The 26,446-nt window shown below is 52.2% G+C and overlaps 3 protein-coding genes across 3 annotated transcripts in view; 1 reads left to right on the top strand and 2 right to left on the bottom strand.

Annotated features, from left to right (window-relative positions):
• The window catches only part of LOC147646392 (uncharacterized), a 139,308-nt gene that overhangs the window by 43,591 nt on the left and 69,271 nt on the right, over positions 1–26,446 (bottom strand). The gene's annotated exons all lie outside the window — the stretch shown is intronic.
• Positions 5,705–9,789, top strand: LOC147646396 (uncharacterized). Its single transcript, XM_086873516.1, has 8 exons — positions 5,705–5,904; positions 6,261–6,332; positions 7,072–7,179; positions 7,834–7,905; positions 8,289–8,360; positions 8,563–8,634; positions 8,722–8,823; positions 9,659–9,789. Exons 1-8 carry the CDS (start codon positions 5,808–5,810, stop codon positions 9,787–9,789), a joined length of 726 nt encoding a protein of 241 aa, XP_086729642.1. The 5' UTR covers positions 5,705–5,807.
• LOC147646395 (uncharacterized) lies at positions 18,515–25,644 on the bottom strand. Its single transcript, XM_086873559.1, has 4 exons — positions 25,491–25,644; positions 24,120–24,273; positions 20,395–20,458; positions 18,515–20,208 (listed from the first exon to the last, which is right to left on the bottom strand). The coding sequence occupies exons 3-4, from the start codon at positions 20,414–20,416 to the stop codon at positions 19,370–19,372; spliced, it is 861 nt and encodes a 286-aa protein (XP_086729685.1). The 5' UTR covers positions 20,417–20,458; positions 24,120–24,273; positions 25,491–25,644; the 3' UTR covers positions 18,515–19,369.

Here is a 26,446-nt window from a genome sequence, read left to right as displayed (position 1 = left end):
TACTTTGGGGCATTTGCAGAGCTTCCCTTACTGGTGCTGCCGTTGGTGTTGGGTCAAGCTAGATCTCCAGGTGAAGCTCTTCCCACACAGGGGACACTCGTAGGGTGTCTCCCCAGTGTGGAGGCGTTTGTGGGTGTTGAGGCTGGAGCTGTGGCTGAAGCTCTTCCCACATTCCCCACACTCATAGGGCCTCTCCCCAGTGTGGATGCGCCGGTGCCTGATGAGGTGGGAGTTGTGCTTGAAGCCCTCCCCACAGTCAGGGCAGCGGAAGGGCCTCTCATCCGTGTGAATCCGCTGGTGCCTGAGGAGATGGGAGCTGGTCTGAAACCTCTTGCCACACTCAGGACACTCGTAGGGCCTCTCCCCAGTGTGGATCATCTGGTGGATGGTCAGATGGGACCTCCGGCTGAAGGTCATCCCACATTCCCCACACTTGTAGGGCCTCTCCCCAGTGTGGATGCGCTGGTGGGTGATGAGGGTGTAGTTCTGCTTGAAGCCCTCCCCACAGTCAGGGCAGCAGAAGGGCCTCTCATCTCTGTGAATCCGCTGGTGCCTGAGGAGAGTGGAGCTCCTCTGAAACCTCTTCCCACACTCGGGACACTCGTAGGGCCTCTCCCCAGTGTGGATGCGCTGGTGGATGATGAGGTGGGAGCTGAAGCTGAAGCCCTTCCCACATTCCTCACACTCATAGGCCCATTCCCCAGTGTGGATCATCTGGTGGCAGATCAGGCTGTTGCTCTGGCTGAAGCTCTTCCCACACTCCAAGCACTTGTAGGGCTTCTCCCCATCCTGAAGCTGCTCATGGACCACCAGCTCAGAGCCCTGGCTGGATCTCCGGCCGCCTTCCCGGCACAGGGTGGGTCTTTCCTCCTCAGAGCACCCTGGGATGGGTTTGGAGCCCCTCCTCCTGCGGGATCTCTGGGGATTTTCCTCCCCATTGGATTCCTGTGCCGTGGAGCTGCTCAAAATTGCCTCTTCCATGAGCTTCTCCGGTGGGGATTTGTCCTCCCTGGTCTCCATCCTCAGCTCCTTGTCTGGGGGAGGAAGGACAAGGAGAGGATGGGATTTGCCTCCGTGCCAGAGGGAAGGGGAAGGAGATCCCCCCAGTGCGTCCCCGGCAGGACGGCGTCGGCAGCGGGGTTGTCCTGCAGCCGGGGGCCATGCTGGGCTGGGAGATGGAGCAGGAGAGAGGGGGAAAGGGGCACTGACTTCCTCCTCACCTGCCTGGGTGTCCTGGGGCATCTTCCTCTTCCTCACAGCCTCCTTCTCCATCTAGCCAAGGTTTGGGAATGGGAAATCCTGGTTTGGGGAAATACAAGGGATGAGGACATTGAGTTTGCAGGTCCCTCTGTCCAAGCTCATCTCTAGAAGTCACCGGACATCTGGGGTCCATAAAACCTCCAAAAAACACCAATATTCAGCTCTGAAAATGCCTCCCAGGAGTTCCCCATCTCTAGTCTCCCCTGTCTTCAAGGAGAGAAGGTTCAAGGGTTCCCGCCTGTCCCAGCTGCTGGGAATCAAGCTTGTACTGGGGACAACCTGTCTGCTCGGTCCCTACCATCCCCAGGCTGCTGGGAGTGCCAGGAATCCAAAAAGTTCCCCCTGTTTCCATTTCCCCACTTAGGGATGGTGAGACCCCCCAATGTCCCCCCAAGTAGGATTTTCCGCTCAGCTTTGGAGTTCCACATTCTCCAAACATCCCCCCCCGCAAAATAAACCCAACCCAGGGACCCCCCCAGGATATCCGGGCAAAGCTCCCACTCCCCCATCACCTGTGGGATGGTGGGTGATGATCCCACAGGAGGGGGCTATGAATTCAAGGAGTGCTCAACCTTGTGGTTCCTTCTCCTTTCCCTGATCCTCCTTTGTCCCTCCTCTTCCTTCCCTCTCCTCCCCTTCCATCCTTCCTCCTCCTCTTCCTCCCTAACCCCACCTCCTTCTCCTACTTCCATCCCTTCTCTCTCTCCTTCTTCATCCCTCCTCCCCCAGGAGCAGTGACACCCTCGGTGCCCCGTTCCCAAACCCCTCACAGCCCACGGCAGGAGCGGGGATGGAGCCGGGACAGGTCGGGATGGCAGCGCGGGGCTCTCCGCTGCTCCCACCCGCTGGGGACGGGGGGAACCCGGCCCGGGGAAAAGGAGAGGGAAACTGGGAAAATTGGGGGCTGCAGATCCAACCTGGGGCTGGCTGGGGACCCTGGCTGGGGACTGCCAGCCCTTGGGGCTCCTCTGGGGAGATGTGGGAGGGGGGAACACAGAGAGGGCTGGGGAATCCCAGGAGTGGCAGCACTGGCAGGGACTGGTTTGTACTGGGATCATCCTGGCAGTGGCTGAGATTGCACTGGCTGTGTACTGATATCATACTGGGATCATACTGGGATCAGACTGGCAGTCAGTAGGAGCCTCCAGGGGGCAATTGAGACCAGGTTGTGAGGAACTGGGAATATGCCCTGCACTCCCCAGAACCCCGGGATCGCCCCCCATAGATCCCATGTGTCCCCCAGACCCTTCAGGATCCCTGAGTGCCCCCTCAGCGCCCGTTCGGGACCCCCCAAAGCGTCCCTGGATCCCTGAATGCTCCCGACCCCACAGATTCCCTTTCCAGCCACTGCTGGGAATTCATCTCCCATCATCCCACAACACAGTTCCGCGCCCAAACCTCCTGCCGTGCCCCGCGCCCTAAAGAGCCCGGTCACAGCTCCCCAGGTTCCCCCCAAGTGCTCCCGAGCCGTGTACATTCGCCCCGAGCACCTGCAGCTCGGACGCAGAAGTGTTCTCCAAGCGCTTCCCCACACCGCCGAACGCGCCTTCCGAGCCACTTCCGGGACTACAGCTCCCATCATGCTCCGCGGCGCCCATAGAGCGCTAATCCGACCAGGACTGCATCTCCCGTCATGCCCCGCGCCTCACCGGAACCCATTGGCGCTGCGTCTACAACTCCCGTCATGCTCCGCGGCCCATTAAGCCTCATTATACCGGCGCCTACAACTCCCATCATCCCCCGCGACCCAGAGATTCCCTGTTACAGCCCCCCAAGTGCCCGCCCGTACCCCGAAGGGCCCCCAGATTCCCCTCCATGACCTCCAAGTGCCCCCCTGGACCCCCAAGTGCTCCCCGGGACCCCGAATTGTCCCACAGAATCCCCAAGTGCCCCTCAAAGTGCCCATCCGGATCCCCCAAGTGTCCTCCAGACCCCCAAGTTCTCTCTAAATTCCCTCCCCAGACCCAAAACTGCCCCAAATGTTCCTCAGAAAAGTCTCCATGGACCCCAAAGTGGTCCCTTTTACCCTGTCTGAGAAAATGATAAAAATGATGATCAAAGGACTAAAAATAGGAATAATTAGCATAAAGAGGGAGAAATAGTGATCAATTAATTAATGAACGGAAATGTGCTACTTTGAACCAAGGACCGATAATGTTTTTAGTTGCTAAAAACGTAGCAATTCTTTTATATAAATATAAAAATTAGGTTATAAAAATACAGAATAATAGTATTATAAAAATAAAATTTTATTTTTATTAATTAATTAGATTTTAATTATAAAGAAAAATTATAAAGATAAATGTTCTCAATGCTTTGGGATGTCAGTCCCAGGTGGGCCATGTCAGACATGCTGAGGCTCGGGGTGAGGAGCAGGTTGTCCAAACAGGGGCAGCCCACAGGGGGCTCATTCTTCTCTGTGACCAGACCTCCTCAGGAGACATTCAGCATCAGGATTGTAAAGAGTAAATCGTGACCTCCTGATCAGTACACAAAGATGTTTTACAGTTTGAACAGTAGAATGTTGTCACCATAAGGGGCCTTCTTTATTAATATACCTCATGTTGTGTCATGTTTGGTAAATACCAATGTTGTTGTAACAGCCTTCTTTGTTAAAATACTGTTATAAATGAAATTAGAATTTTGACAACTAGGTCCCTTGGGTTAATGGCAGTTTAATTAAAAATGAATACAATTTACTAAATTGAATAGTAATGTGTTATAAAAGAATACAGTTTAGTAAAATAATACAGTTTAATAAAAATTAAAATTTATATAAATAATCTGCTAGTAATTAAGTATGATTAAAGCATAAGCAAAACTGACCAGGGTACAGAGGCTTCCCACCCTGCCTCACATTCAAAACAAAGCACTTCAAGCTAAACTTATATACTGTATGCTTATACATATTCCTTAATGTTTCCTCTAAGTTCCCTCCTATTTCAAGTTTTTCTGACTTTACATCACTTTTCTTCACGGCACATGCCTCAGTTGTTGTTAGGGGGTCTTCAGTCTTCTTTTGGTGGTCTTTTGGTGAAGGCTTCTCCTCTTCCTTGTTGTCCTTTGGATAACCTTACAGGTTTGTGCATACATACTGAGCATTGTGTTATGTAAGTCTATTAATTAGCCTTATGTTTACTAATCTTTAGGCCCAATGCCTAAATTTGTTCTAATTTTGGTCCATCTCAAGGCAATTTTGGTCTTGAGACACCATTTATCTTCTAAACTACATCCTGTACCTTAATTTTGACATGTAACATCTGCAAAGGGGTACATCTGCTTTGTAACACTGATTCTTGATTGTTTCAAATAATAACTTTAATAACAGTTACAATTTAGTTAGCACGAACCAATTCCATTTATTACAACTGCAAATACCCCTTATATCCCTTTTTATTGGTTTCCATGCTAACTGCCTTGCTTTCTTCCTTGCTATGGATAAACTTGTATTTTCTCAATTTCTTCTTTTGCTAACTCAATTGTTTGGCCTGCAGATCAGCTGCTAAGCCCATCCACATTCAGCTCTTAGTCTTCAGAGGGAAACTTTGAGCACAGTGAGAATCTCCCAGTGTGCAGGAGGGTCCCTGTGTGCCAGCTGCAGCTGGGGCCTCAGCCATCTCCTCTCTCAACAGGTTCCCTTCTGCAGCTTCACAGGAAAGGCCAACACCTCCCTCAGGGACACCTGCACCACACATTTCACATCTCCATGCCCATACGTGATGTCCCTGTCACAGCTGCATTACCAGCTTGCTGCTGTGCAGATGCTGCCACCACCCACAGCAAGGCCCTGTGTCCCTGAAGGGACCCGCCCTGCTCTGTGGCCTGGACTGAAGGTGGGTCCCTCCTGCCAGGGCAGGGCCCAGCACAGCTCTTCTGTTCCAATAAAGAGATGGAGCTCTCACCCCAGTGTCTGGCTGGTACCACCAGCAAAGCCCACACAGCACCAGCCCTGGCTGAGCTCCATGTCCAGGAGCAGGCACGGCTGACCCTGGTGTGGGCAGGCAGGAGCCAGGCAGGGGCTGCTGTGACCAGAGGCAGGGCCCCAAGGGGCTGGGGGAGTCTGTGTTGAGCATCCCTGGGATGAGGGCACATTTCCTTCAGTGGCATCACCTGGGCCTGGACCTCCTCCAGTGCCATGCCCAGGAAAAGAGGCAACCATCAAGAGCATCTCCTGGGACACTGCCTGTCCAGCAATGTCAGCAGGCAAAACCAAGGTTTTGTTTAGCAATGACCCTTTGATGAAGTCAAAGATTCACAGTCAGAGCAGTCCTCTAGTACAGATGGGAGTACACTTGGGGCAGACATCTAAGGCCATGAGGTCACAGAAGGCTCTGGGGTGACAGCAGGCTGAGGTGACAGCAGGCTCTGAGGTCACAGAGGTCCCAGAGCCCCGTGGTTGCCCAGCACCACAAGGACCGAGCAGTCAGTCCTTGACCACGACTGTTGTGGCAGCAGCGGCGGCGGCAGCAGCGGTGCTGACATTGGGACAGCGGTGTCAGGACAGTGGTGGCAGCAAGAGCTGCAGGACTGGCAGTGGGCAAGGCACCATGGCCTTTGCTCTGCGCCTCCTCCTCCTGCTCCTCCTGGCAGTGGCCCTGCCTGACAGGGCTGTCCAGGCTGCTCCGTGGCGAGCAGGGCGAGCAGGTGAGCCGGCAGCCTCGGTCCCCTTTCCCGGGACAGTGCTCCCTTCTCCCTGGGAAGCGTTGGGGATGGTTTTCCACAGGGCTTTAGGGAGGGTTTTCTCTGTGGGAGGGAGAGAGGCCTCAGGGGCCCTGGGCTGGTCCCACTGCCCTTCCAGGGATGTTGCACAGGGCCTGCAAAGAGGGTGGAGAGTGACCAGAGCCAGCCCAGAGCTCCCCAGGCCCCTCTGCAGCTTTGGCCATGTCCATTGACATCTGGCTCCCATGGCCTTCCCCAACCCCCTTGCAGTGCCCAGTTCCCTAAGGCAGAAGGGGGTCCCAGCACAGCATGGAATGGTTCTGATCTGTGCTTCCTTCCAGATGAGGGTGGTAGGAAGGCTTCTCCAGCAGCTTGGCTTCATGAAGATTTTCTGCCTCTGGAGCCTCATGCAGGTATGTTCTCACTGTCCCAACAAGGAATAAACACTGACACCCTGGCAGGAAGCAGGTGACAGAAGATTCTGTGGCTGTTGAGTTACAGGTGTGTCTGCAGCGAGGACATTTCAAGCTCCTTTTCTTGTTGCTGCACGCAAGCCCAGCTCCCATCTCAGGGGTGAGTGGTGTGTCCCTGCTGATCCCACAGGCTGAGCCCTGGTTCTGTGGGATCCATTCATCTGAAATGGAAATACTTTCTGTTAAGGTCCTCCTAGAGGGGAGAACAAACCTACAGGAGACAAGAGGCTGAGTGATCTGGAGAGACGCCGTGGTGGGTCCCTGTCCCTCAGCCTTCTCCTGAGACTCAGCAGCCAGGGGCTTTCTCTGCACATCTGGACACACCATGCCCAGCACAGCAGGAAGGGATCCATGTCAGCCTCACTGCCCTGCTGCTGCTTTCATGGCCTGCAGGGCTGTTTCCCAGCCTGGCCTGGCTGCAGCTTCTCCCCAGCCTCTGCAGGAAGGCATTTGGCATCAGCTGTCAGGGAGCCCAAACTGCAGCACGGGCCATGCACACCCTGAAATCCCCTGCAATTTCCCAGTCTTGTGGTAGATGTGGCTGGCCTGGCTCCAAAGTTTGGATGCCTTCCTGAAACTTATCCATATCTTTGACAACTATTGCCTCCTGAAGATGCCACCTTCATGCTGGGGAACAAACAGCCCCACCTGATGCATGTATCCCTCTTCCTTTCTCCAGAGACGGAAGGAGAGGCTGTGCTGAAGGCAGCGTTTCCCGGAGGAAGCAGTGGCCCATGGGCAGCCTCTGCTGCAGGAAGGGAGGCCATGCCAGGCACAGTCCCAGGAGGTAATTGCTGTGCCTCTGGGCCTGAGCCCTGCTGAGGCTTGAGCTGCCATCTCTGCTGCTTGGCAGTGCAGGCACAGCCCGGACAAGACCGGCACAGCCCAGTGGAATTATCCCCAGCAGGCTCAGGGCACTTGGCTACTGAGCAGTCCTGCTGGGGTCCCTCCATGGGAGACAGGTCCCAAAACCTGGCAGCAGCTGCAAAGGGGTGCCCATGGTGGGGAATAGGCAGAGGGGGAGGGCAAGGCTCCACTGTAACCTGAAAAAGCCTGGCCCAGTCCCTATGGGATGGGAGATCTGTCCCAGCAGAACGTGGGCAGGAGGGAGGGAGGGCCTGAGGGACAGTTGTGCCACTGCCTGCTGTAGTTCTTCCCCACTGCTTTTACAATTCTTTCAGCTGTGGCAGAGAGAGGGCCCCAGTGGGGCCTGGGCTGCTCCAGCCACCTCTTCCAGGAATGCTGCACAGGGCTTGCAAAGAGGGTGGAGAGTGACCAGGAGCCAGCCCAGAGCCCCCAGGCCCCTCTGCAGCTGTGGCCATGTCCACTGACATCTGGCACCCACAGCCTTAGCGCGACTCCCTTGCACTGCCCCGTTCCCTAAGGTAGAAGGGGATCTCAGCACACCATGGAAACAGTTCTGATCTGTGCTCCCTTCTAGATTTGGAACTCAACCTCAATTATTTGGAAGTGCTACTGAATGATACTTTGAATATCTTGGAGAATGCTGGAGGCAAGTTCTTTTATTCCCTTTACTGACAGAACAAACAATGACAAGGTGACAAGAGCTCACTCATGTCCCATATCTCTTAACATAATCTCAGGCTTGATGGGTTCTGGAAACCTCGCCCTGCTCCCTTCTAGAGCCCTGAGTGATCCCACAGGTCACTACCAGTGGGAAGAAGGAGCATTTAGCTGCCAATCTCTTCCCGTGTGTAATATCAGTGTCTCCTTCCATGTGCTCTGTGCAGCCACGGAGAAGAGCAGAGAGGGAAGGGGCCAGGCCCAGGGCTGTGTCCCGGGGCTGTGCCTTGTGTGGCTCCTTTGCCAGCCCCAGGGAGCCTGAGGGTCTCCTACAGAGCCACGAGAGCTGTTCTGTCCTACCTTTTTTTTCAGCCAAGCCTCTTGCTGAAGGTGATCTGGCTTCCCAACCCACACCCAGGACTGAGGCTCTGGAAGATGGTGAGGGTAGGTGAAGGCCTTTCCCCCTGGGAGAGCTGCCAGCTCAGAGCCCAAGGCTTGGCCAGGAGAGCATCGCTGCAGGTGCCAGGACAGAGCCATGCACATGTGTGCCCTCGCCCTGCGTGATCCTCTCACCGCTCCTGTGGCACAGTGCTGCCTCTTCAGATCAGAAGAGATGACAGAAGCTTCTGTGGCTGTTGAGTTACAGGTGTGTCTGCAGGGAGGACTCTCCCAGCTCCTGGGTTGGTTGCTGCACACAAGCCTGGCTCCCATCACAGGGGTGAGTGGTGTGTCCCTGCTGACCCCACAGGCTGAGCATTGGCATTCTGGGATCCATTCCTATGAAATGGAATTATTTTGCTCTAAGGTCCTCCAAGAGGCAATACCAAAGCTACAGGAGTTATGAAACCCCATGAGCCATCCAAACCCATGAGGCAAATGCTGAAGAAAATTCTGCAGGAAGGACAAGGTGGGTCCATGTCCCTCAGCCTTCTCCTGAGACTCAGCAGCCAGGGGCTTTCTCTGCACATCTGCACACGCAGTGCCCAACAGCAGGAAGGGATCCATGGCAGCCTTGCTGCCCTGCTACTGCTTTCAAGCCCTGCAGGGCTGTTTCCCAGCCTGGCCTGGCTGCAGCTTCTCCCCAGCCTCTGCAGAAAGGCATTTGGCATCAGCTGACAGGCAGCCCAAAGTGCAGCACGGGCCATGCCCACACTGAGTTCTTGTAGGATTCCCCAGTGTCCGGGTAGACCAAAAATGGCAGCTGTTTGGAGAAGGGAGGGCCCTGGCCAATCCCAAAAGTTGATATGATATCCTGGTCCTTAACCAAGTCTTTGGCAAGCATTGCCTCCTGAAGATGCCACCTCGCCCAGTGGGGAATGCTGCCATCTGATCCAGCTGTCCCTTTCTGCAGAAGTGGATGGAGAGGCTGTGCTGAAGGCAGCGTTTCCCAGAGGAAGCAGTGGCTCATGGGCAACCTCTGCTGCAGGAAGGGAGGCCATGCCAGGCACAGTCCCAGGAGGTAATTGCTGTGCCCCTGGGCCTGAGCCCTGCTGAGGCTTGAGCTGCCATCTCTGCTGCTGGGGAGTGCCCGCCCTTCAGGGATGTTGCACAGGGCATGGAAAGAGTGTTGAGAGTGACCAGGAGCCAGCCCAGAGCATTCCAGGCCCCTCTACAGCTTTCTCCATGTCCATTGACATCTGGCTCCCATGGTCTTACCCAACCCCCTGGCAGTGCCCAGTTCCCTAAGGTTGAAGGCGATCCCAGCACACCATGGAATGGTTCTGATCTGTGCTCCCTTCCAGATGAGGTTCCCAGGAAGGATTCTCCATTAGATTGGCTGCATAAAGTTTTGAAGCCCTTGGAGCCTCCTGCAGGTATGTTCTCAGTGTCCCATCGAGGAATAATCATTGACAACCTGGTAGGAACCAGGTGACAGAAGCTTCTGTGGCTGTTGAGTTACAGGTGTGTCTGCAGCGAGGACTTTCCCAGCTCCTTTGCTGATCACTGCCCGCAAGCCCGGCTCCCATCGCAGGGGTGAGTGGTGTGTCCCTGCCGTACCCACAGGCTGAGCATTGCTTTTCTGGGATCCATTCCTGGGAAATGGAACTATTTTTTATTAAGGTCCTCTGAGAGGGAAGAACAAAGCCACAGGACAGAAAGAATCACTTGAGTCACACCACATCCTGAAAGAAATAGAGAAGGAACTGCTCAAAGGGCGTGGTGGGTGCATTTCCCTCAGCCTTTCCTGAGATGCAGCAGTCAGGGTTTTTTTCTGGACATGCCATGCCCTGCACCATGGGAAGGGATCCATGTCAGCCTCGCTGCCCTGCTGCTGCTTTCAAGCCCTGCAGCGATGTTTCCCAGCCTGGCCTGGCTGCAGTTTCTCCCCAGCCTCTGCAGGAAGGCATTTGGCATCAGCAGGCAGGCTGCCCAAACTGCGCCATGGGCCATGCACACCTTGAGATCCTCTGCAACTTCCTGGTCTCTGAGCAGACCAGGAGAGGTGGTGGTTTGGACAAGAGAGAGCCTGGGCCTTTTCCTGATCCTCTTCCATGTCTTTGACAAGCACTGCCTCCTGAAGAGGCCACTTCCCTGCTATGTGATGGTTCCATCTGATCCAGCTGTGCCTCTTCCTTTCTCAAGGGATGGACAGAGAGGCTCTATGGAAGGCGGCATTTCCTGAAGGAAGGGAGGCAATTGCAGGCATGGGCCCAGGCACAGGAGGTAATTGCTGTGCTGGGCTCAGCCCTTGGTGGAGCTGTGTGCCAGCAGCTCTTCCCACAGGGACTCTCTTTGCACAGCCCGGGAGCAGCCAAAGCTGGAGTTGCCTCGGCTTCCAGGCCTCTGGAGCTCATTCCCAGCCCCTGGGAATCGGGATTCCTGTACCAATGTCCATCCCACTGCAGCTGCTCCTGGAGCTGGCCCTAAGCATCCAGAGGCCCAAGGCACAGGAGCAGTCCTGAGTGGGAGCCCTGCTGTGAGCCCAGGGCCACAGCCAGCCCTGGCTCCCAACTGGGCAGGGGCTGCACTGGCCCCTGACAGGGCCTGGCTCTGTCCCCTTGGGCTGGGGGAGCTGTCACAGAGCAGGGAGGGTCAGGGGTGGCAGTGGCTGCTCAGGGATGGGTTTGGCCCGTGTCCCTGGAAGGAGCCACTGCCCAAGCAGCTGTGCTGTCCCTGGGTTCTCCTCTCAGCTTTCTGGGCTTTGTTGGGTGGCACAGCCTGTGCCAAGGGACAGCAAGGTGCCTGCAGGCCCCAGCTTTGGGGGAACAGAACATCCTGGACATACCCACCGTGCTGCCAGCTCAGCAGTGGAGCACAGCACAGGCCTCACGCTGCCCATTGCTCCCACAGATGCAGCCGGCACAACACGTGTTCCCAATTCCCAGAAGGGCATCGGAAGAGGTTTCTGTCAAGGAACACGCTGTTGGCTAGAATTAATGGCAGGCCTGCTTTGTTTGGTGCATTTCTTCGTTTTATGCGGTGTTGGAATCTGGTATGCCTGCAAGAGAAAACGGTGAGTGTTTCATTCATCTTTCCCTCAAACAGCTTCTTTTTAAAGTCTTTTGTAGACAGGAAACATTCCCAGTGAGGCTGCTGTGGACTTGTGGATAGTCCTTGGTTGCCCAAAACACTCTGCTGAGAGTTCTGCTGCTGCCCAGGCCTTTCATTGGCCTCTAATTGCTGGGCCTTGTCCTGGGGAGCCCGCTGGGGCTGCAGCCAGTGCTGGCTGCCACTGAGGCTGCCTGGCCAAGAGCAGCCCCAGGAGCAGCGGGCAGAGGCAAAGCAAGGTGGGCAGGAGAAAGAGCGGGGACGAGATTGCCCTTGAAAGGCAGAGGTGCTCTGGGGCCCGCTCCTGGCCAGGGACCCTGCCCAGAGCCATCCCCTGCTCTCCAGGGCCTTGAGGGGCAGCTGTCCAGCTGGGCCAAGCTGTGCCAGCAGCTCCAGCCGTGCTGGGGAGCCTTGGCCACTCTGGGCCCTGCTGTGCAGGAGGGTCTCTGTGTGCCAGCGGCAGCTGGGGGCCTCAGCCACCTCTTCTCTCCACAGTCGCCCTGCTGCAGCTCCAGCTTCCCGGCCAAGAAGGCGCGACTCTCCCTCGCCCCCAGGGAGCCCAAAGACTGTCCGGTTTGACAGCTCTCAGACGTGGCCTCAGAAGGAGGAATCGTTCCAGAAAGCAGAACACCAGCACTCCGTGCCTCCTCCACGGCCCCCCAGCCCGGCTGTGAAGCAGAAGCCCCCTGAGATCCCCCCACCTCCTCCCCTCCCGAGCCGGCCACCCTGGTCCAGTTAGGACTGAAAGTGGGCCAGTCACAGCAGGGCTTGGGCCACCAACAGCTTGGGCCATCTGCTCTTGGCTACAGATAACACGTTACCTGTGGGTAACAGCCAGAGGCAGTTTTCCTACTGTTTTACTTTCAACAGGGAAGGGCTGAAGATTCTTCCCATGCCTCGTCTCATCCTTCATTCTTTTGATTTTCATATAGCTAGGTGCTTGCTGAATCTTTTCAAAGAACTTTATTAACACTTCATGTTTTACCCCACCTAGCAAGGGAAAAAAAAAAATAAAAAAATTCCTCAATTTAGACTTCATTTTTACTGTGGTTGAGCCTCTCAGATTTTGAGCAATTGATTTTCCATGGTACTTCTTCCCTTTTCCTTCCTATCTACCAAAAGTTCGTCTGGACAGGAAAATCAACAGAATTACTAAGATTCACCTCAAAACCCAGAAGAGAATCTAGCACAAAATATTCTCCCTGTGTACTGCAAAACAAGAAATATTCAGAGGAAAATACTGTGGGAGCTGAGGCTCGTGGAACTCCCAGAATCCTGAGCCTGCAGAGGAGGCAAACAGCCCTGGCAGTGGCTGAGGGGAATTCTCCTCACAGACTCCTCAGAAAGTGTGTCACTTCAGGAGGGGAAAGCTTTTAAACTTTGCCTTACCTTCCTCCTGTGCTAAAATGTAAGGCTCCTCCTGAGAAAATACTGAGCTACAAACAATTCTCCATTCCTTAACAAAGCTACTCAGGTGCTCGACTTAAAGAGTAAAACTAAATGTGGTCAGAAATTTCCCATCAAAGCCCATTTACAGAGAAACCCCACCATATGTGAGCAAATATTTATTAGCACGAGTTCACCCTAAAGACTGCTCCTTTTTTGTCCCAGAGAGAATATTAGAACCATTTGCTCTTGACAGGACTCCTTGGATGGCCCCCAGACCTGGCTCCTCACCACGCCTTGCCTGGGCTGTTCATGCAGCCGGGTAGCACCACCTGACTTTGCCACCCTGTTCAGACCTTGGGCATGGCTGGTGCCACGGTCCCCTCTGGTGCCACGGTCCCCTCTGGTGCCACGGTCCCCTCTGGTGCCACGGTCCTCTCTGGTGCCACAGTCCCCTCTGGTGCCATGGTCCGCTCCTGGCTCGTGGCATGTCCCTGCTGCTGGAGGAGTCCTGCTTGTGCTGCTGCCGGCGTTCAACAAGGCAAGTGCTACTCCCCAGCCAAAGAGAGACTAAAGTCACTGCTTTTGGCAGCTCATTGGAACGAGTTCAACACTTCCTCGTCTCTATCACAGATAAAAACCCACATACTCCTAAAACCCACATACCTGCATTATAAACTCACCCAATCTACAAAGGTGAGAAGGCCTGAGTGAACAGAAGGTTGGCTTTCAAGCACATTGGGTTTTTAATTTAGTGGAAGCACTCAGTTGTTCACAAGCCTTATTTGCCAAACTGGACTGTGCGATGCTATTCTTTTGCTCATGTTAAAGAGGAGCCAGGAAGAAATTAGCTAAGAAACCTGAAACAGTTGAAGCTCAGGCCTGGCACACAAATAGAGCAGGGTGGCACCTGCCCGCTTTTCCTGCATCCCTTTTCCTGCCGGACAAAGGCGGACGCAGCTCTGCTGGGGGCACCATGGAAAGGGTTCTGATCTGTGCTCCCTTCTAGATTGAGATCAGAACATGGATTATCTGGAAGCCCTGGCACATGGCAGTTTGAGATCCATGGAGAATGCTGGAGGCAAGTTCTCAGTGTCCCTTTCCACACAGAACAATCAGTGTCAATGTGGCAAGGGCTCACTCACATCCGTTGCCTCCTGAAGATGCCACCTCCTGTAATGGTTAACAGTTCTATTGTTGTGGTGTGTTTTGTTTGAGTGGTTTCTCCCATTATTCCCCTAAGTCATTGGTTTGCTCCTAGTTTGTATCCTCCTACCCACCTATCAATCCTGCCTCAAGCCCACCCCTTGTTTTCGAATGTTCCCCATCTGTCATTACACCCATTTGTCAGTCTTCCCTTAGGCCAGCCTCCTACCTGAGCCACCCCTCTGGAAATCCCCTGATCTCCAATGCCCCATTGGCCCATGTGACCCACTCTGCTCCCCTTGTTTCCCCTATTGTATTGTTGAATGGAACCTTCCACTCCTCCCACAGCTTCTTCCTATTGGTTAAAATTTTGTACCCTCCCTCTGGCCTCCCCCATATAAAAACCCCCACACACAGTTGTGTTCTCAGTCTTCAGTCCCTGGGCCCTCCAGTGGAGTAAAAGCCTTTGGAACCCATACTGGAGGTCTCCTCCTCATCCTTGTCTCCACCATGTGCCTACCAATATCCTTGTGCCGTGGAGCATTTGCTCTAAGCCGCACCTTGGGTCACCCCGCTGCCGAGTGTCACGATCCCCTAACACAAGTGGGAGTCGTGAGAGGTTCGTTTGAGCTCAGAGTGCAAAAAGGACACCAGGGGATTTCAGTTTAAATCACAACAGCAATAATGCATCTTTATTTTAGTGCCAGCAGCAAGGGTTATGTGATAGATGAGAGGGGGAGAGAAGGAGAGAGGGAGAGATAGAGGGAGAGAGGGGTAAAGAGCCAATGTAAAGAGAGAAAAGAGGGGGTTATAGTTACCAACAGACGAGACAGGGTCGCCGGTGTCTTCTTCAATGGGGAGATCCCTCTCAAAGAAAGTAACTTGGAAAAGTCACTTTTACAGTCTGTTTCAAAGCAAGGGGCAGCTGGCCAAGAGGTGGGGAAATTCCCAGGCTATTGTGATGAGACCCCTTGCTCTGGGAAGCAGCTGTAAGGTACAGAACAGGCCGCTCCTTACAAGTCCCTGCTCAGCAGCAGGAATGAAGGCAGTGTACCTTGACAGCACAACAAGCACACCTGCAAACCATCACCTGGCAAGCTTCCACCTCAACCAGGCCAGAACCCCTGCACAAAGTCCCTTGGGGTCTTCAGGGTCTCGGTCTCTGTTCTTGTGATGGTTGTGAGGCAGATGAGGGTAACTTCAGACTGTCTCTTACACCCTAGTAACCCCAAATGACACCAATGAACCCAAATTACCACAAATAACCCCATATTACTCTAAAGGACTCCTCTGACCCCACACCTGACCCCAAATGACACTTCTGGCCACACACCTGACCCCACAGGACACAGACATTTACCCCCTGCTGAGCTCAGTCCTATACAACCCCAAATCCTTCAAAAATCCTCAAAATTTGACCCTGGGAACATCCTGGATGAGCAGGGTCAGTTCCAGTGCAATGAGGCCTTTGTGCCCTTCTCGGCACCCCAAAAATCCCATAAATCCTTGGGGTGAAGTCCTAAATCCTTCTGGAATCCCAAAAATCCCCAAATTCCTTTGGGGTGTGGCCCTACATTCTTTTGGAATCCCAAAATTCCTCGGGGTGGGTACTCCAGACCCATTTGGGACCCCCACCCCTGAAACACCCAGACCATTTTTGGACCCCAATCCCAAAGCTCCCAGACCCATTAGGGACCCCCCCAGACCCTTTTTGGGGTAGCCCAGACCCTCTTGGGACCCCAGACCCTTTTGGGATCCCATAGCCCCCAAAGTCCCCAGACCCTTTGGAATCCCCTTGGCCCTTTTTGAATCCCCAATCCCTGAAACCCCCAGCCCCTTTTGGAACTCCCAGCCCCCTTTGGGACCCCAGAGCCTCTAGAGACCCCCATCCCTTTGGGACCCCCAGACTCTCTGGAGACCCCCACCCCTTTTGGGACCCCCGACCCTTTGTGGTGGGGCGGTGCTGACGCCCCCTCCCCACAGGGCAGCGGCTGTGCCTGGGGGAGGCGCTGGTGCGGGCAGAGCTGTTCCTGTTCCTGACCTCGCTGCTGCAGCGCCTGTGGCCGCGACCCCCGGCACCCCCCGAGGAGCTGCCCACGGCCCCCCTGGAGAGCGGCTGTGCCAACATCCTGTCCCCCTTCCAGCCCCTCCTGCTGCCCCAATGAGACCCCTCCCAAATTCCAGACTGCTCCCCAAATTCAGGAACTGCCCCAGGATCTGGACCCTTCCTCATGGCTGGAAAATCTCCCCCCAGATCCTCCCCAAATTCTACTCCCAACATCCCCCCCACTTCCAGCTCAGGATTGGGCTCTGATGAGACCCCTCCCCAAATCCCACCCCCAAGATGCCTCCCCATCACTGGAAAATCCTCCTAAATCCACCCCAAACCCTGCCCCAAAATGGGGAATCCTCCCTGAGACCCCCCCCCAAATTCAGGCCTCCCCAAAATGCCCCTTCTCAATGGGATCAGGACCCATCCCCATCAATGGAAATTCCCCCAAAACCCAAAAAATTCTCCCCAAATCCCCTTTACCAAAATCAGAACCCCCCCCAGGACCCCTGAGATTCCCCCAAAAACCACCAAATTCCTCCCCAAAAATACCAAAATTCCTCACAAATCACCCCAAAAACCCCAAAACCCCCATACTCCCCCCAAAGTCCCAAATCCACCTAAGACTCAAAATCCCACCCCAAAACTCCAAATTTCCTCCCAAACCCAAATTTCCCTTCAAAACCCCAGAATTCATCAAAACCCCCAAAATTTCCCCACCCCCCCAAATTTCCCCCAAAACCACCAAATTTCCCCCCCAAACCCCAATTTCTTTCACAAAACCCCAAATCCTCCCCCTAAGAACCCCAAAGTTCTCCCTAAAACCCCAAATTTCCTCCACCTACACCCAAATGTTACAAAAAAACCCCTAAAATTTCTGCCCTAAAACCTTGAAATTCCCCCAGGACCCTCAAAGTTTCTCCCCAACACCCCAAATTTCCCCCCAAACCTCCAAATTCCCCCCAAAATCCCAAATTCCACTCCAAAACCTGGGAGACTCCCCTGCAAAAAAACAGCAACTCCTCCCCAACCCCCCCCAAAATCGCAACTCTCTCCCCAAAAATCACCATAAAAGTTGAGAACGTAAATTTTTTATTTCATATTTTTCACACCTTGGGATGGGGGGAAAACACCAGAATTCCTGTGATTTTTCCTGTTTTTTGAAGGAATGGGTGTCTCCCCAAATTTTCTAGGCCCCCCCCCAGGCGACCCCTCCCCAAAATTCCTGCCCCTCAGCCCCCCCAATTAAATGCAAATAAATTAAAAGAGGAAAAAAGAAAAAAAAGAGGGGGGGAAAGGTAAAAATAAAGAAAAACAGAAAAAAAAATAAAAAAAAGAAAATAAAAATACCCTCAACCCAATTTGGGGGGAGGGGGACAAAGGATATATCGAGGGAGGGGTCGAATTCCCAGGAAATAATTGAGGGACCCCCCCAAAAAAACTGGGGGAACCCCCCCCCAAAAAAAATTTCACTTTGAAAATGCCAAAACCAAAAAAACAAACTGGCAAAAAAAGGCAAAAAAACCTGAAAAATTTGGGGGAGAACCCCCAAAAAATGTGTAAAAAATGGGGGAACTCCCCCTTGAATCAAAGGGATTTGGGGGAATTTTTTTCCCAGAAGCAGTGGGTTTTTTGGGGGTGGCAGGGGAGGAGAGACCCCCTGCAAATTCCTGGGGGTGTCCCCAAGACACCGTCTGTGGAGGCAGTGGAGGGAACAAAAAGGCCAGTTTAGGGAAGTTAAGGGAATTTTGAGGGATTTGGGTGAATTTTAGGGAATTTTGGGGGGTCAAGGGCGAGTCTCCAGTTTGCAGAGCCTTGCATTCCAGGGCTGCAGGATCATGTCCAGGGCAGCCAGAGTTACCAGGAACAGGCATGGGACACCAACGAGATGGGATTCTGCTCAGGAAACCATTTATTCAGCTCAGGAACAAACTCAGATCCAGAGACAGCCCCAAACAGAGGCAGGGAGATGGGGTTTGAGAACCAGGGTGGAGTTCAAGGTCAGGAACCACTGGGAACACAGCAAGGGAGAAACCCCAGGGGCCCAAACCCAATCAGAAATCCCTGGGCTGCCACCCCACGAGGGGTCCAGGGTGGAGTTTCTTCCTGGGCTCGCAGGGCCCATCCTCTGAGGCAGAGGGATGGAATTCACTCTTGCCCACGCCTCTCACTTTAACAGTGTTCATTTGAAACTAAATCTTTGCATCCCTGGGCAGGGGAATCTCACAGAAAAACTCAGTAATGGCCTCCTGCTCCCTTCATCACCCCCAAACTTTGGCTGTCTCATTGCAGACCCCACCTCACCTCCCCAATCCCAACCTCAACCCACCCCATCCCTGCTGGACATCAAGACCCCCTTCCCAAGCTCTATTTCCACCATTTCACACCTCCCAAACTCCATCCCACCCATCCTGCCCCACCCAATGCCCATCTCACCCCTCCTGATCTGCATCCCACTTCACCCAATCCCCTTCCAACCCCATTCCACCTGATGCCTTCAGAAGGCTGACCTAGAACAGAGGCTGGACAGAGTTAAGAATAAAGTTTATTAAAAGGCCTTAAAGGATACACCTTGGGCAGTACAAGAACCTGGCCAGGGCTACACCCAAGATGGACCAAAAATGGTCACAAAAATGATCACGAGGTCTCACATTTTTAGAATTTTAAGTCCATCTGCATATTTGGGCTCATCTTCCAGTTAAAGCTTCAGATGATGAAGTCCCATCCTTCTTGTTTTCTCTCTTCAGTCCACCCTTCTTCATGCTTTTGGGCCTGGAACTTGTAACGACTGTCCTTGGTATCAAGCTAGAAAAGGAATTGCTTTGTCTACCTACTCTGTGAAGAGAGCTCACTAACACTTAATAGGAAGTTCAAAACTACAAACCTAGGCAGTGCAGAATATGAAAAATAGGAAAGCTAAAACTTAAGACATCACACCCTGAGGGGCTGTGGAATCCAGGAATTTTGGGTGGGATTGAGTAGATTTCAATGGCACTGAGTGCTTTTGAGGTGACAGATAGAACTCGCTCATCTCCTTGAGTGCCAAGAGATGGAGACAAATAAACCAAATACCCCCAAAACCCTCCCCATTACCTCCCTGAATACCAGAATCCCTTCAAGCACTAGTAAAAAGTGAGGCTTTAGATGCCTTTGATGAATTTCTTGACTTTTTACCCCAATTTTGTCTATTTTAAAGGGATGAAGATGAATTAAAAGAATATCAGGGCCAAATCAAAATGACCACCAGCCCAGTGTGTTCCCAACACAGATCACTGGGAACGTGGGTCATCAGGTCCTGCCCAACGTGGGTCCTCTGATGGGGGATGGAGCTGAGGCAGCACACGAAGCTCCTCCTGCACTTGGGGCACTCACAGGGCTTCCCTTACTGGTGCCTCCGTTGGTGTCTGGCCAAGTGAGAGCTCCTGGAGAAGCTCTTCCCACACTGGGGACACTCATAGGGCCTCTCCCCAGTGTGGATGCGCCGGTGCCTGATGAGGTGGGAGTTGTGTTTGAAGCCCTTCCTGCAGTCAGGGCAGCGGAAGGGCCTCTCATCCGTGTGAATCCGCTGGTGCTGGAGGAGATGGGAGCTGCTCTGAAACCTCTTCCCACACTCGGGACACTCATAGGGCCTCTCCCCAGTGTGGATGTGCCGGTGCCTAACAAGGTGGGAGTTTTGCTTGAAGCCCTCCCCACAGTCAGGGCAGCAGAAGGGCCTCTCATCCGTGTGAATCCGCTGGTGCCTGAGGAGATGGGAGCTGGTCTGAAACCTCTTCCCACACTCAGGACACTCATAGGGCCTCTCCCCAGTGTGGATGCGCTGGTGGATGATGAGTTGGGAGCTGCAGCTGAAGCCCTTCCCACACTCCCCACACTCGTAGGCCCATTCCCCAGTGTGGATCATCTGGTGGCAGATCAGTTTGTTGCTCAACCTGAAGCTCTTCCCACACTCCAAGCACTTGTAGGGCTTCTCCCCATCCTTAAGCTGCTCATGGACCACCAGCTCAGAGCCCTGGCTGGATCTCCGGCCGCCTTCCCGGCACAGGGTGGGTCTTTCCTCCTCAGAGCACCCTGGGATGGGTTTGGAGCCCCTCCTCCTGCGGGATCTCTGGGGATTTTCCTCCCTGTTGGATTCCTGCACTGTGGAGCTGCTCAAATCAGCCTCTTCCACGAGGTTCTGCCGTGGGGATTTGTCCTCCCTGGTCTCCATCCTCAGCTCCTGGTCTGGGGGAGGAAGGACAAGGAGAGGATGGGATTTGCCTCCGTGCCAGAGGGAAGGGGAAGGAGATCCCCCCAGTGCGTCCCCGGCAGGACGGCGTCGGCAGCGGGGTTGTCCTGCAGCCGGGGGCCAGGCTGGGCTGGGAGATGGAGCAGGAGAGAGGGGGAAAGGGGCACTGACTTCCTCCTCACCTGCCTGGGTGTCCTGGGGCATCTTCCTCTTCCTCACAGCCTCTTCCTCCCTTGGGCCAACAGTCTGGGAATGAGAAATCCATGTTTGGGGAGAAATACAATTCACGAGCACAATGGAATAGGGGGTTCCTCCTGCCCAAGTCCATCTCTAGAAATCACAAGCTATCCATAAAAACCTCCCAAACACCAAGATTCATCCCCTAAAATGCCTCCCAGGAGTTCCCCATCTCTGGTCTCTCCCCTTTGCTGTTCAGGGGTTCCCCCCTGTCCCAGCTGCTGGGGGGTCACGCATGTACTGGGGGTCCTCTGTCTACTCGATCCCTGCCCTCCTCAGGCTGCTGGGAGTGCCAGGAATCTGAAAAGTTCTCACCTTTTCCATCTTCTCACTAACAGATGCTGGGAACCCCAGTGTCTCCACAACGGGCATTTTCCACTCAGCTTTGCAGTCCTTAATACCTAAATATCGCGCCCCCCCCCCCCCCCCAATCCCAACCCAGGGATGCCCCAGGATATCTGGGCTGAGCTCCCTGTCTTGGGGCACCTGTGGGATGGGGGATGATGATCCCATGGGTGAGGGGCTGTGAATTCAGGGAGTGCTAGCCCTCGTGGTTCCTTCTCCTTTCCCTGATCTTCATTTGTCCCTCCTCTTCCTCCATCTCCTCCCCTTCCATCCTTTCTCCTCCTCTTCCTCCCTAACGCCAACTCCTTCTCCTACTCCCATCCCTTCTCACTCTCCTTCTTCATCCCTCCTCCTCCATCCCTCCTCCTCCTCCCCCAGGAGCAGTGACACCCTCGGTGCCCCGTTCCCAAACCCCTCACAGCCCACGGCAGGAGCGGGGATGGAGCCGGGACAGGTCGGGATGGGCAGCGCGGGGCTCTCCGCTGCTCCCACCCGCTGGGGACGGGGGGAACCCGGCCCGGGGAAAAGGAGAGGGAAACTGGGAAAATTGGGGGCTGCAGATCTAACCTGGGGCTGGCTGGGGACCCTGGCTGGGGACTGCCAGCCCTTGGGGCTCCTCTGGGGAGATGTGGGAGGGGGGAACGCAGAGAGGGCTGGGGGATCCCAGGAGTGGCAGCACTGGCAGGGACTGGTTTGGACTGGGGTAACTGGAACCTTACTGGGGCAACTGGGAATCCTTGGGAATGAGCACAAGCATGCTGAGGGCAGCTGGGATATACTGGGAGCATCTGTGACCATACTGGGAACAGCTGGAACCACACTGGGAGAAACTGGGAGTGAGTGGGACCATGCTGAGATGGACTGGGACTATTCCAGGGACAACTGGGATCATACCGGGAGGAACTGGGAAGAATTACAACCATTCTGGGATCACACTCAACTGGGATCATACTGGGATCACAGTGGGAGCAGCTGGGTCCCTGCTGGCTGAGACTGGGATCCCACTGAGGGTGACTGGAATCATACTGGGATTGACTGGGAGTGGCTGGGAACAACTGGAATCATGCTGAGAGCAACTGGGAGGAGCTGGGAATGACTGGGAGCGTGCTGGGGCTGACTGGGATATACTGGGAGAGACAGGGAGTCCCAGGGATCACACTGGAGGCTACTGGGGTCACACTGGCACTGCCAGGGAGCAACTGGGGGCCACTGGCCTCATACTGGGAGTGACTGGGATCAGACTGGGAGTGACTGGGATCAGACTGGGAGTGACTGGGATCAGACTGGGTGTTACTGGGATTAGATTGTGACTGGGATGAGACTGGGAGTGTGAAGGAAACTGGAAAATTGGGGAAAAAATGGAAAAAAGCCCAGGATAAATTCAAGGAAAATGGAAGGGAAAATTCGGGGAAAACCCAAAAATATCAGGGTGAAATCCAAAAAAATCAGGGAAAAATCAGGAAAAAATTGGGAAAAATTTGGAAAAAACGGGAAAATCTGACAAAAAATTGGGGAAAACCAGGAAAAGTTTGGGGGAAAAAAAGAGAAAACTTAAGGAAAAAAATGTAAAAAAAATGGGGAAAAATCAGGAAAAGACAGTGGAAAAAATCTGTGAAAAATCAGGAAAAGTCAGAAAAAATGGGGAAAAAATCAGAAAAAATAGGAAAAGAAGGAAAAGTCATGAAAAACCAGGGAAAATTGGAAAGAATATTTGGGAAATCAGGAAAAAAACTGGGAAAGAACTTGGAAAAATTGGGGAAAATCCAGAAAAGAAAGAGGAATAAATCTGAAAAGTAATAGGAAAAAAACCAGGAAAAATCAGGTAAAAACTAGGGAAATTTGAGAAGAAATTGGGAAAAAGCCGGAAAAAATTTGGGAAAGGAAGAGAGAAGAATCAGGAAAAAATGGGAAATACATGAAAAAAATTGTGAAAAATTGTGAGAAATCAGAGAAAATATCAGGAAAAAAAACCCAAAAAGACCCTGGGAAAAATCAGGAAAAATCAGGAAAAATCGGGAAAATATTGGAAAAATGAAGAAAAAACCAGAAATATTTGAGAAAAAATTGCAAAAAAATCTGGAAAATAATTCGGAAAAAATCAGAGAAAAAATGTGGAAAAAAAAAGAGAATCAGCGGAAAATCAGGGAAACAAACAGGAAAAGGATAAAAAAATCTGGGAAAATCAGAAAAAAATAAAAAAATCAGGAAAGAATTGGGGAAAACCAGAAAGATTAGGGAAAGAAAAAGGGAAAAATCAGGGAAAAAAATGGGATTAAAACAGGAAAAAGTACAAAAATCAAGAAAAAGTTTAAGAAAAAAATGGGGAAAAAATGAAAAAAAATCAGAAAAATAAAAAAATAATGAAAAAAATCTAAAAAAAAATATTAAAAAAATCTGGAAAAATCTGGAAAAAATGGGGAAAATCTGGAAAAATATTGAGCAAATATTGGGTAAAATCAAGAAAAGAGAGAGAAGAAACCTGGAAAAAATCAGGAAAAAATCAGTAAAAAAATTAGGAAATACAGGGAAAAATCAGGGACAAATTGTGAAAAAAAATGGGGAATAACCAGGAAGAAATTGCAAAAAGAAGAGGAAAAATCAGGAAAAAGTGGGGGAAAATCAAGAAAAAAATTTAGGAAAAAATTTGGGAAAAAACAGGGAAAAATCAGGAAAAGAAAGAGGAAGAAGACTGGGAAAAAAATGGGAAAAATCAAGGGGAAAAAAAAAAGAGTACAAGAAAGTGGGGAAAAAAACTTTGTAAAATTGGGAAAAAAATTGGGAAAAAACTAGGAAATATCAAGGAAACAAACAGGAAAAAATCAGGAAAAATTAGGAAAAAAGGGAAATATTTGGACAAATCAGAGGGAAAAATCAGGAAAAAAAATTGAAAAATATGTGAAAAAAATTGTGAAAAAAATTGTGACAAATGCAGAAAAATAAGAAAAAGGGAATAAAACCTGGAAAAAAATCAGAGAAAAAAATCAGAAAAAAAATGAAAAAAATGGGGGGAAAATCAGGGAAAAAAATGGGAAAAACAAGGGAAAAAAATTGGGAAAAAATGGGAAAAAACAGAAAAATTATGGAAAAATTAGAGAAAAAGTTGGGGAAAAGACAAAAAATTTTGAGAAGAGGGAAAAATCAGGAAAAACAAAAATATCAGGAAAAAAATGGCGAAAAAACTGGGAAAAATTCAGGGAAAAATAAGAAAAAAAAAAGAAAAAAAAAAAAAGAGAGAAAAAGATTGGGGAAAATCAGGAAAATCAGGAAAAAAACAGGATAAAATCCCCCTATCCCATTTTTCCATGGAATTTTGGGAATTGCCTACCTGGGAGGTTGCAGAAGAATTTCCAGACCTGGGAATCCGGGGAGTGGGGAAAGGTGGAATTGCGGATGAACTGGTCCAGATTTTTGGGAAGGTAGATGGCCTGGTCCTATTCCAGCTTCCAGAATGTTCAGATGAATCCCACTCCTCCTTCCAGCTAGAAATCATGGAAAAATCATGGAAAAATTATGGGAAAGCTGTGATTCAAATTCATGAAGTTTTGCCCCCAAAGCACCCTTTTTTCCCGTGAAAATATTAATTTTTTTGAATAATTAAACGGAAAAGATTAGGGGGAAATAGGGAAAAATAGGATGGAAATGGAGGAAAAATGGGGGAAATTGGAGCCAACGTGGGAAAATAATAGGGAAAAATGGGATAAAATTAGGGAAAAATGGGATAGAAATGAAGGAAAAATTGGGAAAAATGGGAGAAAGGAATGGAAGAAGATGGGGATAAAATGATGGAAAAATGAGATAAAACCAGAATAAAAATGGGGAAAAAAATTGAGGGAAACTGGGAGAAAAATGAAGGGAAAATGGGAATAAAAATGGTAAAAATGAAGTGAAAGTGGGAGAAAAATGGAAGAAAATGGGGAAAACAGGAGAGAACATGGGGAAGAAACTGGGGGAAAATGGAGCAAAAAGAGGGTAAAATGGAGAAATGGGGAAAAAATAGATTAAAAATGGGAAAAAAATGGGAAAAATTAGGACAAAATGGAGAAAAAATGGAGTAAAAATGCAGAAAAAAATAGAAAAAAATCAGAAAAAATAAGAAAAAATTGAGGAAAAATGAGTTAAAAAGGGGGGGAAATGGAGGAAAAAAGGAGAAAAATGGGTGAAAACTAGGGAAAAAATATAGAAATAGGATAATAATGGGGAAAAAATATATGAAAACGGGATAAAATGAGGAAAAATGGAAAAAAGTGGGACAAAACCAGGATAAAAAATGGGGAAAAATTTGGGATAAATGGGATAAAAATGTGGGAAAATGGGGATAACATTTGGGAAAAATGGAGACAAGTTGTACCCCAATAGGAAATGACTGGGAGAGACAGGGCTCTTCCTGCTGCCGAGGAAACTGGAGCCACACGGGGTGAGCAACTGGGCAATGCTGGGAGCAGCCACTGCCGGCACCGGGAGCCCCGAACCCCTTTCCCGGCCATGCCGGACCCGCATCCCCCCGGCCCCTTTGCCGGGGCTCTGCCGCCACCGCCACCGGGACCCCCCAAAAACACCTCCCGGGGACCCCCGGGGTGCCCCCGAGGGGCATCTGCGGCTCGGCTCTGGAGCCCTGCCATCCCCAAACATCCCCCCCAAAAACCCCAAAGCCAGGGAGCCCCGGGGGATTTGGGGCGAGCTCCCCCTCCCCGGGCACCTGCGGGATGGGGGGCGATGGTCCCGAAGGAGCTGCAGATGCAGAGAGCGGGGAGCGCAGGTGGAGCCTCCTCTGCCTGCTCCAGCTCTTCCTCCTCCTGCTCCTCCTCTTCCTCCTCCTCTGTCCCTCCTCTTCCTCCTCCTCTGTCCCTCCTCTGTCCCTGTGCGCGGTTCGGAGCCCTCGGGTGAGCGGGGCCGGGCCGGGACACGATGGGAAAGGGCTGGGTCCCCCCCAAACCGAGCTGGGGGCAGCGGAGCTTTGGGGGAACAATGGGAACGGGGCGGGACAGGGGAACAGGGGGAGGTGGGAGCACTGAGGGTCCCCCAGTTCACCCCAGGAGCCCCAAGCCCCGTCCCAGCCCCCCCAGTTCCCCCCGCAGCCCCGGCTGAGGGGGGCTCAGCCCAGGAGCCGCCGTCGTTCGGGGCTCCCCCGAGTGCAGGAACGGGAGAGTTCCCGGCTCGGGGAGGCCCCAGCACAGGAGGGGATCTTGTCCCTCTTCCAGGGCCTTTCAGGATCTTCAGGCCCCTCTCAAGAGGAGTTTTTCTCTTTTTCAGGTTTTCTGGGGGGATCCCACCACTACAGGGGTGTTTTTTCCTCCCCATTTTAGGGTGTTTGTGCGGCCGCAGCCCCACAAGCCCCTTTTGAGGGGGGATCATGACGGCTTTAAGTGACATTTTTAGGGGTGTCCACACCCCAAGCCCCTGTAGGGGATGTTTTGTCCCCCAGGATGAATTTTGGGGGTTCTCTCTACCATGGCCGCTTTAAGGGCCCCCGGTGTTGTCGGGTCCCACTGTAACTCCTCTTAAAAGGGCAACACCGCTCCCGTTGGTTCCGGCAGTGGAGCCCGGGAGGGGTTGGGGGTCCCGGGAGGGGTTTGGGGGTACCTGGGTGATGCCGATGAAGGCGATGGGGTCCCCATGCTGGGTGCAAACCTTCGTGAGGGGTTCCTGGGGATT

Source organism: Cyanistes caeruleus, unplaced genomic scaffold (genome assembly GCF_971803275.1).
Source record: "Cyanistes caeruleus unplaced genomic scaffold, bCyaCae1.hap1.1 HAP1_SCAFFOLD_100, whole genome shotgun sequence".
Lineage (NCBI taxonomy): Eukaryota > Metazoa > Chordata > Aves > Passeriformes > Paridae > Cyanistes > Cyanistes caeruleus.
Note: the sequence above shows the minus strand (reverse complement) of the source record. Positions and strands in the feature narration are given on the sequence as shown.

Bases quoted from the DNA above. Each gene is read 5' to 3' on its own strand.
- LOC147646396 (XM_086873516.1), top strand. From the start codon at position 5,808: ATGGCCTTTGCTCTGCGCCTCCTCCTCCTGCTCCTCCTGGCAGTGGCC. The intron at 5,905-6,260 runs GTGAGCCGGCAG...GCTTCCTTCCAG, and splicing joins GTGGCGAGCAGGGCGAGCAG to ATGAGGGTGGTAGGAAGGCT. The intron at 7,906-8,288 runs GCAAGTTCTTTT...CTTTTTTTTCAG, and splicing joins TATCTTGGAGAATGCTGGAG to CCAAGCCTCTTGCTGAAGGT.
- LOC147646395 (XM_086873559.1), bottom strand. From the start codon at position 20,416: ATGCCCCAGGACACCCAGGCAG. The intron at 20,209-20,394 runs GTGAGGAGGAAG...TTCCTCCCCCAG, and splicing joins GCCCCAGGACACCCAGGCAG to ACCAGGAGCTGAGGATGGAG.